Source organism: Danio aesculapii, chromosome 20 (genome assembly GCF_903798145.1).
Source record: "Danio aesculapii chromosome 20, fDanAes4.1, whole genome shotgun sequence".
NCBI classification, from domain to species: domain Eukaryota; kingdom Metazoa; phylum Chordata; class Actinopteri; order Cypriniformes; family Danionidae; genus Danio; species Danio aesculapii.
This window is the reverse complement of record NC_079454.1, coordinates 44,156,290-44,168,198: the sequence shown is the minus strand read 5'-3', so window position 1 is coordinate 44,168,198 and position 11,909 is coordinate 44,156,290. Positions and strand designations below refer to the sequence as shown.

The following is an 11,909-nucleotide window of genomic DNA, read 5'->3' as shown; positions in this document are numbered from 1 at the left end:
GCTAAAATAACTAAGACTTGTCCCTGCATCTACATCTTGTTGTTTTCTGGTGATCTGAAGTGCTTCTGTTATCTTCATGCTTTGGATAAAAGCGTCTGCTAAATGTAAATCTATTTAAAGTTCAGTCATTCCAATGGAAATACAAAGAAATCTGATTTTTGATTTGATGTGTGTACTCATTTTATTAGCCACAGTCAGTGTTATCAGGAGTGTTAATAAAGTGAAACACTTTAATGTTTATCAAGAACACTCTAAGATGAATAATAGTTGTTTGTTTTTTACCTGCATTTCCTCTGAAAATAAATACAAGCGATGACAATCACTGAAGATGTCTACTGTGGATGTGGTATATGTGTCCAGTTTCTAATGTTCTCCATACGCTTGAGTCTGCTAAAAAACAGAACAAAGAGAGAAACTTTAAACAGCTCATTTGTGTCAAACATCAGGAGAATCCCAGCATCAGAAATAAACAGACGGTTAAAACATCTCAGACTGCTGATTAACTGTGAATGACTGTTTTATATTGATTATATAAATATAGATACTTCTGCAAATCTGTTTTATTGACAAACCAGGAACTATTTTAATAAAATAAGATGATGAATGAGTGCACCCCATTAAATGTGTGAAGAGAAAACATCAAATAAAATTTTAATTAACAGGAAAATTCATGGAGGCCATGTATACAAAAAAAACAGATTTAGATTAGATTACTAGAGGGTGTAATTGTATTTGCAATACCTTGCTTAATTTGAGTGTATTGTTTTATTATCCTGTATATGTTGTCAGCAAGCTCTTATGTTAGCGCTTTAATAAAAGTGTTAATAATATCTTTGCAATGCACATGCTCATTATTTAATTAAAACATTTATAATATTTAAAGGTTGCGCATAAAAATATTCCAGTGCATCCACACTGTATTCTGCAATAATTTGGTTGTTAAATTTCTGAATGATAAAGATAAAAATGTGGCATGTACACACATATTCTTATGGCAGCTATCAAAACTATTAAATAAAGATTCAGGGGAATTGTGTAACATCTATTAAACATGCTTGGATTCTAACCAGATAATATGTAGTCACCGGCCACTGCATTAGGTACACCTGTCCAACTGCTCGTTAATGCAAATTTCTAATCATCCAATCACATGACAGCAACTCAATGCATTTAGGCATGTAGATATGGTCAAGACGATCTGCTGCCATTTCTCAAAGTCCAACATGAGAACGTGATAACGTTAGTCCAGGACACTGGCCGAAACCACAGAGATATGTTTAAATAATTCATACACTTCATTAATAGTTATTTTTATAATACTGTTAAATACAATTTTAGTCATTCTTTAACAAATAGACGTGAAAAATATAAGAGTAATTTATAAACAAGTAATTTATAGAGCTAAACAGGAAGCAGTAAGACACGCCGCCATTTTATTAGTTCATCTCAGCATCACATTACTTCTGTATTTGCAGTGTGAATGGAGTTTCAAAAGGCAGATCTGCTGATTTTAATGGAAATACACAATAATATCTCGTGTTTAATCTGTACACAAGCGCTTATCGCAAATAACTTACATTTGAAGTACAAAATAAATGCTAAGACAAATCTTACGTTACCTTTATTTAAATCGACCCCGGGTTCACCAAACGACCAATAATGCTTCATCAAACAGGAAATATTTACGAGTCAAACAAAGATTTCCTGAAAAATCCGTTTTATTTTGCTCAAAAACACCCGTGAAGGAAATAAACAACGGCTAACTAGTGTATTTTTCAACTCGGAGAAGATCCGCCCACAGCGCAAAACTGCCCAATCAGTATCAGCTGACTGTGGAATTTTGGAACGCGTTCGAATTCTTACGACACACATAACCTCTTACAATCCATATTTCGCCATTGCTCTTTTTTGACAAGTATCTAGTGAGTTGTACAAAGTTTGCTTTGAATAATTTGCTTTTCTCATATTGTCAATTGATAGCGTACGGTTTATTAAGTCTTACTCTGATAAACAAGCTTTACTTACAGTAAATTTCAGTATTTATTGTAGGTTTATTGAACATTTCTCATATTTAAGTGTACGGAAATTAAACCAACATGTTATTTACCGTACTCGGAGTTATTGCTCTCTTCCTGAGAGAAAGAAACATCAATTCCACCGTCTCAGGTCAAGATGAAAGATTCGACCGTCAAGGAGAATTGGTCACGGTACCCCCCGTGACCAACAGTGATGGTAAATAATGTTGTGTGTTATAAGAACATGGAGCTCATTTTGTATACTGGAGTCTGTGTAGGGCTCTACTTATTTTACCTTACTGTAAAAATTATTTACAAAAATCAAAGTGAATAATAATACAGGTCTAATGAATGCTCTACACAGGGGTGTCAAACGTACGTCACACAAACATGTCTCATATGGTGCCAACAATAATATAAAATAATAGATTTTGTCTTGTTTCTAGTCCAAATATCTCAAAATTCTTAAATCAAGAATCTTTTATTCTAGACAAGCAAAAATATTGTCTGGTTTTCTGAAATAATGAGTCAAAAGGAAGCCTGTGCATGGCTTCCTGTTTTTTGGATGTTTTTTTTTAATCTTTCTGGCCTTTGAATGAGTCTGGATCCTTGCTATCTATGGAAGATGAAGGAGCTCTAAGATTTCACTTAAAACATCTTAATTTGTGTAATGAAAATGAACAGAAATATTGTCTACTGCCATACAAAATTAATGAATAAAATATTAAACCCTTAATGTGATTTGAGTTCGACACCCCTGTTAGATCTCTTGTCTCTCACTTGTAATTTTTAGTCCTAAACCACTAAATCCTTTAGGAACATGTCCTAAAACACAATGCAGTGGTTTTAATGGATAACAAATGGTGATATTTCATGTTTTAATGGTATTTGTAGTGGAAAACATGAAACCTTTTCTCATAGTTTTTAGTTGTTTTTACCAAGCTTAGGGTTATTTTATTTATTGTTATATGATACAAAATATAACAGCTATAAGTTCATATTGACATGTATTTATACAAAACAAATCATTAATTGCAAAGTGAATTTGATTATGAACAGTAATTTGATCATGTGACATTTTTTATTTAATGACCAACAACTAAATGTAGAAAGAAATGACCTTAAAAGTCACTTCATAATTAACAGCATTTGTTCATATCAATAATAAACACTGGATAATTATTATTTAAGTAAAGTCTTTTGTTTCATATTATTCCTTCCTTTAGGTCGAGAAATCGGTGACTGGTGTGAAGATTCATCTTTGCATCTGGAGGAACAGATCAATGTTCAGACTGAGGAACCATCACTGGAGGAACCTGTTGATGGTCAGAGTGAAGAACAATCACTGGTAGAGCCTGTCAGTGTTCACGGTGAAGAACAATCACTGGTAGAGCCTGACAGTGTTCACGGTGAAGAACCATCACTGGTAGAGCCTGACAGTGTTCACGGTGAAGAACAATCACTGGTAGAGCCTGACAGTGTTCACGGTGAAGAACAATCACTGGTAGAGCCTGACAGCGTTCACGGTGAAGAACAATCACTGGTAGAGCCTGACAGTGTTCACGGTGAAGAACAATCACTGGTAGAGCCTGACAGTGTTCACGGTGAAGAACAATCACTGGTAGAGCCTGACAGTGTTCACGGTGAAGAACAATCACTGGTAGAGCCTGACAGCGTTCACGGTGAAGAACAATCACTGGTAGAGCCTGACAGTGTTCACAGTGAAGAACAACTACTGGTAGAGCCTGACAGTGTTCACAGTGAAGAACAACCACTGGTAGAGCCTGACTGTGAAGAACAAGCCCGCAAGTCTGCTAAGCCCGGGTGTAGTCATGATGACCCTCCAAATGTGGTCTCTGCTAAGCCCGGCTGTATAGACGATGTTGCTCAAGGTGCAACCTGTCAGACAGAGGGCGCTGTTCCACCTCAGCCAGAAGAGCAGAAGAATAAAGACACACACATCATTGGTAAGTTTACTATCATGACACCCCAGTCACCCAACACACATGCTTATTTTAATAGTGTTTGTATGACTTTTATGCTTTAAACTGGCTTTAATACACATTTTGTTCAGGGATAGCTGATAACTGAGATGGAAAATATATATAAATCATAAAAATCCTAATCATATATATAGGCAAGACAGGAAAAAAAGGTTTCAGATGATGGGGTTAATTCTGCTGTGGTGACCCCTGATGGAGCAGGTAGTTAAACATTTGATTAACTTCTCTTTTGTCTTTTCACAGAGATCAACTCACAGCGCTATGAAATTGGTGCTGAGCTGGGAAAAGGAGGCTATGGAACCGTTTTCGCAGGGACCCGTTTAGAAGATGGCCTTCAGGTGGCAGTAAAAATTGCAGATATCAAGGTTAAGCGATTCATCCGTGTTGTAAGTAGTCTGTGCTCTTTGCTCCAATTAACTGTGTCTATTTTAAACATGTCATATTAAAGATGCTGTATGTAAGTTTTTGACTCTTCTAAAGCACAAAAATACCATAATATGTTTGCAGATATTTTAGAAACATGCTAAGTAAACAAAAGTCAGTTATTCTCCTTTGAAAATGTGTTTGTCTATGTTTTGCTCTCTATAATCTGCCCACTGGTTTTTATGATAGACTTCTCTTACAGTTTTAACAGGATATAATTTTTCCATCAAATGATCTGAACAACTGTCTTTCTTCTAGGATGATTTTGACCAGCCACTTCCATCGGAGATCGCTCTGCACTTTCTTGCCACTAAAGGCCCCGAGGTTAAAGAACTTGTTCAGCTTCTGGACTGGAAGGTGGAGGCTGATCGTTACTTTATGGTCCTAGAGCGGCCCATACCTTGTGTGAGCGTGGGTGAATTTTTAAAAGACCACCAAGGCAGAATCCCGGAGGACGTGTTACGGAAAATCATGTTCCACACAACAATTGCAGCTGACACCTGCAGCACACGTGGAGTGCTTCACCGTGATATCAAGCCTGACAACTTGCTGATGAACCCGCAGACCTTTGAAGTTAAACTGACTGACTTTGGTTGTGGTGAACTCCTTACTGAGGACTATTACACAACCTATTTGGGTATGTAAATCCCTCAAAGCTCTAAGGAGCTCTTGTGATGAGACTCTTGGAACATCTGATGTTGTTGATCTATACCGATGGTGCCAAAGCTCAGTCCTAGAGGGCCGGTAACCTACAAGGTTTAGCTCCAACTTGCTTCAACACACCTAACAGAAAATGTCTAGTATACTTAGTAAGAGCTTGATTAGCTTGTTCAGGTGTGTCTAACTGGGGCTGGAGCTACACTCTGCAGGACACAGATCCTCCAGGACTGGGTTTAGTCACCCAGTATAATATCTATACTGTTGTTTACATTTTTGCATGTAAATTTAGATGTTGTGCTAATGGAAACAAAATCTCTTTTTTCAGGCACAATGCAGTTCAGCCCTCCTGAGTTTAAAAAGACTCGCTATTACTACGGGGAGCCAGCGACAGTGTGGTCACTCGGGATTCTTCAGTTTTTGTTAATGTTCAAAAAATTTCCAGACAATCGTGACCTACGCAAGTTGAAAAACAAAAATTTTTACCAACATGGAAGGTCAGAAGGTGAGATCTTCACTTCAGCTTAAGATATTTGTGTAGGACAATTTGGATGTCAATAAAAAGCATTTATAAACTTCAAGGTAATAATTAGATGTATCTCTTCCTTTTTTTCTACACAGAATGCTGTGATTTCATCAGCAGTTGTCTGCAGACTAACCCCTGGTTTCGGCATAAGCTAAATGCACTCCGTGCCCATGCCTGGTTTAAGGTAATGAATAGATTATGAAGATTTTGTCATCAGTCAAATTAATCTGTCTTGAGCTGAGTTTCCATCCTAATGTGAAGCACATCTTTTCAAAGTTCATTAAATATATATTTTGTCATTATAAATGTGAATTATGAGCAAATGATTTCCATTAAGTTGATCGAGCAGCTGAACTGTAGTATTGGTAACCTCGTAACCAACAGTAAACAAGGGAAGTATAATTGAGAAATGTTCACTACATCAAAGTTCATTTGACAAATGCATTTCCATCATTAACCCTTTTTCACACGAGTCCAAAATGACCTCAAATAAGCATAAAAACATTTTGTGAATTAAAGGATTTTGTGTTACTTAAAAAGGTGCATCAACACAAGCTGATGGAAACCCAGCTAGTGTCAGACGACAATCTTGTGTTCTTAAATTTTCTTTTTTTTTAATTATGTTTCAGAGAATTATAAAAAAGATCTAGCATGTGACAAAGGACAGCTTCCAGAATCTCTCCCGGTTCAGTGCTGGATTCGGCTAAAAACTCCAGCAGCTCCAACCTTGATAGAAGAAGCAGAGGATTGTGAGCCAACCACACCACCATAGTCCTTTAGCTAAACATAACTTGATCCAGAGCTGAACATAATTTGGTTCTGCAGTGTCAGCTCTTATTTTAACATTTACACTGGCTCTATTTAAACTTTATGAAATGAAAAAAAAAAAAAAAAAAGGATCAAGCAAAAAAAGATAAAGTTTAGACCTTCATTTAGTGTAAATACCCCTTCCCACACTTTTCAGCTTTTGCTTTAACTCTTGCACTTTCACATGCTAAAATAAAATGTCTAATAAAATAATAAATAAAATTAAATATCTCAGTCGTTCCCAGTCCAGGTCCATATATTTTGGGTGTCTCTCTCTAGAAAATGTAATTTGAGCCAGAGGAGAGAGACTCCTGACCAATGATTACTGGGATCAACTGATATATATACAGGGTTTGCAATGAACATTATCACTCACCGGCCAATTTGGCCACAAAACTAAAAAAAAAAAAATAATTAAAAAAAGGAAAAACAAATTCTAAAATTAAAAAACTGGAATTATTTTTAATAAAAATTAAATAAAACAATAAAAAAGTAAAAAAATATATAAAATAAAAAACATCATTAATAAATATAATGATAAAAACTGTCTATATTGAAATATAAATCTATAACTGGCCATGTTATTGACCAATCAGAAATTCTCCTAGAAGCAAAAAAAATATATATTAATAAATAAAACATAAAAAAAAGTTAGTTATGTTATTCATTACTCATCCTCATGTTCATCTTCAGAACTATTTTTACTATTTTTATCTTTATCTTAGAGCTCCCTCTAGTCCACAAAAACACCAAAAAAATTGCTCAAAACAGATCATATGTCTTCACATAAAACAAACATTTTTATTCACAGTTTCTTCTCCTCAGTGTGATTATAGGGCACGCGTTCACGAGCACTGTGCAGTGACATATACCCCCCGGATGCCCACGTGCGACTTCCTCTCAAAATAATTCACAGGTGCATCCAAGGTTATATGTCAGAGGCGCGACACGTGAACGCGTGCCCTATACTGACACTGAGGGAAGAAATTGTAGAATAAAGTTATTTTTGTTTTATGTGCACATAAAAGTATTCTCATAGTCAGGAATCTTGCTGTCTATGAAGGATTAAGGAGCTCTCAGATTTGACTAAAATATCTTCATTACTTTTATTCAAATATCTTCATTTGTGTTCTGAAGACCAATAAAGTTACTACCTTTAGTATTTACTTTAATATTGTCCTCATCTACAACCTTCTTTAGTCTAATGTTTTGCTAATGTGGTATATGATTTATGGTTGGAGGACATCATTTATTGACTAGTGATTTTGTGTGTAGTTGTAGTTTGTGGTGAGTGATAATCCAAACCCTGTATATATAGGTGGCGAGGTCCGTTCCTCCACGTGGTGCCACTGGAAACTGCCCATCTTGAAGGTGGTGCTGAGCTGAACACGGACAAAAACTGACATTAGTCTGGGGCGACAAGCCTCACAACTGATGACAATTATGAATTCTGTACTAAAGTTTGAAATAAAGTCACATTTGTCAAAAATAAGTATTTCTTCTATTTTTTAAAGGCTGATTACTGCTGATTACTGTGTGTTTCAAATGAGATCATTCAGGAACAAAAAAGGACAACGTTTGTACATTTAACAAAGATTAGCTGGATTAACCTTACTGAGCTGAATGTGTTTGATGTACAAGCATACATGTGATGGAATTTTTAGCATTTGAGAACTAATGCACTGTAAAAATACTTCCCTTCCAGCTGCAACCCAGCACTATACTGGGAAACACCCATACACTCTCTCATTCACACATCCACACTCATTCCCTACGGCTAATTTAGTTTATTCAATTCACTTATACTGCATGTGTCTGGACTGTGGGGGAAACTGGAGCACCTGGAGGAAACCCACATGAACACAGGGAGAACATGCAAACTCCACACAGAAATGCCAACTGGTCCAGCCAGGACTCGAACTAGTGACCTTCTCGCTGTGAGGTGACAGTGCTAACCACTGAGCCCGAATCTGTTTGACCCAGTACTTAATCCTCCAACAATAGCACTCCCTATTGTATTCTTTAACTCTTTAATCTGTTTGTCCTCCTTCTTTGATCATTTCATAATAATAATAATAATACAAATACACACACTGCTAAACTAACTAAGACTTGTCAATGCATCTACATCTTGTTGTTTTCTGGTGATCTGAAGTGCTTCTGTTATCTTCATGCGTTGGATAAAAGCGTCTGCTAAATGTAAATCTATTTAAAGTTCAGTCATAGCAATGGAAATACAAAGAAATCTGATGTTTGATTTGATGTGTGTACTCATTTTATTAGCCACAGTCAGTGTTATCAGGAGTGTTAATAAAGTGAAACGCTTTAATGTTTATCAAGAACACTCTAAGATGAATAATAGTTGTTTTTTTACCTGCATTTCCTCTGAAAATAAATACAAGCGATGAAAATCACTGAAGATGTCTACTGTGGATGTGGTATATGTGTCCAGTTTCTAATGTTCTCCATACGCTTGAGTCTGCTAAAAAAACAGAACAAAGAGAGAAACTTTAAACAGCTCATTTGTGTCAAACATCAGGAGAATCCCAGCATCAGAAATAAACAGACGGTTAAAACATCTCAGACTGCTGATTAACTGTGAATGACTGTTTAACATTGATTATATAAATATAGATACTTCTGCAAATCTGTTTTATTGGCAAAACTAGAACAATTTTAATGAAATAAAATGAGAATGAGTGCACCCCATTGAATGTGTGAAGAGAAAAGATCAAATACAATTAACAGGAAAATTCATGGAGATTATGCATATAAAATAGCAGATTCAGTCAAATCAATCCATGTCATGATCTCTGCAGTAAATATTCAGAAACATCTTTCAACAAACATGCAAGAATCTGCTCGCTACTTACTTGTAGGTTTGTTCTTCTCTTAGTCACATCACATTCTCCATGTATATTTCCTCTGCATCCTATTAAACCAAGAAAAGCCATGTTTAATATTATTAAAATAACTTACAGACACTCAGACTTGTGTAGAGACTTCTCTTAATAGATAAGTGCCTTTTTTGTCCAGTTTGAATTCTCATTCTCATTTAAAACAGTAAAAAGTGTATTTCTGAGAGCATTTTTAGGCTTTTCTGAAAATCCAACAGAGACAGTGACGTAATAAAAGATTTCTATTTATTTACATTTTACACCATACATTAAAAGTCATCTCCAGCACACTGACTGAAACCACACTAAAATACTGTTTACATAATTCAAACACTTGTGTAGATTCTTGTTAATAGTTATTTCTTTATTATTGTTAATGAATTTTTAGTTTTAGGATTTATTTAAATGTGACAAATTGTGTTTGTATTACCATTTATTATTTTATATAATTTAAAAAGTAAATACAAATGACAAGCTAATGTCTTTGTTATTTTGTTGTTAAATAACAGAACAAACTCTGATGAACAAGTGATTAATAAAGCCAAACAGAAATGAGGGAAACTACACTCCCCGCCACTTTATTAGGTACACCTGTCCAACTGCTTGTTAAAGCAAATTTCTAATCAGCCAGTCACATGGCAGCAACTCAATGCATTTAGGCATGTAGACATGATCAAGACGACCTGCTGCAGTTCAAACCGAGCATCAGAATGGGGTAGAAAGGCAATTTAAGTGACTTTGAACATGGCAGAGGTCAGAGGAGAATGGCCAGACTGGTTCGATCTGGCAACAGTAACTCAAATAACCACTCGTTAAAAACCAAGTTATGCAGAAGAGCATCTCTGAATGCACAACACGTTGAACCTTGAGACGGATGGGTTACAGCAGCAGAAGACCACACAGGGTTCCACTCCTGTCAGTTAAGAACAGGAAACTGAGGCTACAGTTTACACAGGCTCACCAAAATTGGACAAAAGAAGATTGGAAAAATGTTGCAATCCAACATGAAAGCATGGATCCATCCTGTCTTGTATCAACGGTTCAGGCTAGTGGTGGTGGTGTAATAGTGTGGGAGATATTTTCTTGGCACACTTTGGGCCCATTAGTACCAATTGAGCATCGAGTCAATGCCACAGCCAATATGACTATTGTTGCTGACCATGTCCATCCCTTTATGACCACAGTGTACCCATCTTCTGATGGCTACTTCTAGCAGGATAACGTGCCATGTCATAAAGCTTTAATTATCTCAGAATGGTTTCTTGAACATGACATTAGCCCCTTTCACACATATAGACCTTTCCCGAAAAAATTACCGGCAATTTTCCAGAAAGGTCTGTATGTGTGAACAGGCCCTTTTTGGAAATACCATTAAATTCGTTCCAGCTATTTTCCGGAAAGAGAAGTTGTAACATTACTGGTAATTTGCTGAAATGCTGCGCTGTGTGAACACAGAAGGACGATTGCCGGAAAGAGCGCGTGCATGTCTAGAACGTGCTGACCTGAGACGTCTGATTTAGCCAATCAGAACACTCAGACGCATTCACGTCCGTGCGATTTATGGAAATAAAAGCCTTTGAATATTTTCCCAGGCACATTTAACTGCTAGAAGTTAGTCAGATTTATATGTTCATCTTAATGCCAACAGTGTAAATAATTATCGATAAGATGCTTATGATAAGCCGTTGTTTGTTTACCTTCAAGCTCTGCTTCCTTCAGGTGCTTGACGAATCGCGTGTGCCCGTGAAGCAGCCGGTGAGCGCCAGCACACACACATATCATCTACATCTCGACATGCGAAAGTGTTGCTCTATATGTTTTCATCAAAGTTGTTCACTATACTGATCCATCCACAGAGTTTGTAATGTAGTCAAATGTTTACAAATACAGGCCCAGCCGTTTAGAGGTCATTTCTGGTTGATGTCAGAATTTACCTGTATTTAGGAATGGATGTGTGAATGGTCTTTTCCAGAAAAATTCCGTAACGTCCTCGCCTGTGTGAACAGCGCTTTTTTTTTAATTTACCGGTAAGTCGTGCCGTAAATTTTCCAGATATTTACTGGTATCACCGTTATGATGTGGTGGAATGGGAGATCCGCATCATGGATGTACAGCTGACAAATCTGCAGCAACTGCGTGATGCTATCATGTCAATATGGACCAAAATCTCTGAGGAATATTTCCAGTACCTTGTTGAATCTATGGCACGAAGGATTAAGGCAGTTCTGAAGGCAAAAGGGGGTCCAACCCGGCACTAGTAAGGTATAGCTAATAAAATGTGAATGTATGTCTGTCTAAATCAGATTTGCAAACATTTAACGTTTCCCTTTGCTGGTTCATGCAATATTATCTGTCTGCAATCCCAGAGGCTGCACTTTCAGGAGCGCATTTCTAAGACCACTTTTCTAGGACCCTAGTTTTTTGTGACAATGCCACCTACAGAGTAAGAGAATCGCAGTCCCTGGGACGCATTCTAACAACACTTCTGGCTCCATCTATGCACTGCACAGATACTGTTGATCTTTACAATTTATTTTTTATAAGGATTTAGTTTGATTACTTTTCTATTTCATTTAATCTG

The 11,909-nt window shown here is 36.6% G+C and overlaps 1 protein-coding gene across 1 annotated transcript; it reads left to right on the top strand.

The window, feature by feature from the left end:
* Positions 1–2,096: 2,096 nt before the first annotated feature.
* Positions 2,097–6,274, top strand: LOC130213765 (serine/threonine-protein kinase pim-3-like). Its single transcript, XM_056445536.1, has 8 exons — positions 2,097–2,232; positions 3,242–3,534; positions 3,826–3,982; positions 4,262–4,404; positions 4,700–5,078; positions 5,427–5,603; positions 5,720–5,808; positions 6,254–6,274. Exons 1-8 carry the CDS (start codon positions 2,097–2,099, stop codon positions 6,272–6,274), a joined length of 1,395 nt encoding a protein of 464 aa, XP_056301511.1.
* Positions 6,275–11,909: the final 5,635 nt, after the last annotated feature.

Bases quoted from the DNA above. Each gene is read 5' to 3' on its own strand.
- LOC130213765 (XM_056445536.1), top strand. From the start codon at position 2,097: ATGTTATTTACCGTACTCGGAGTTATTGCTCTCTTCCTGAGAGAAAGA. The intron at 5,604-5,719 runs GTGAGATCTTCA...TTTTCTACACAG, and splicing joins CCAACATGGAAGGTCAGAAG to AATGCTGTGATTTCATCAGC. The intron at 5,809-6,253 runs GTAATGAATAGA...ATTATGTTTCAG, and splicing joins GTGCCCATGCCTGGTTTAAG to AGAATTATAAAAAAGATCTA.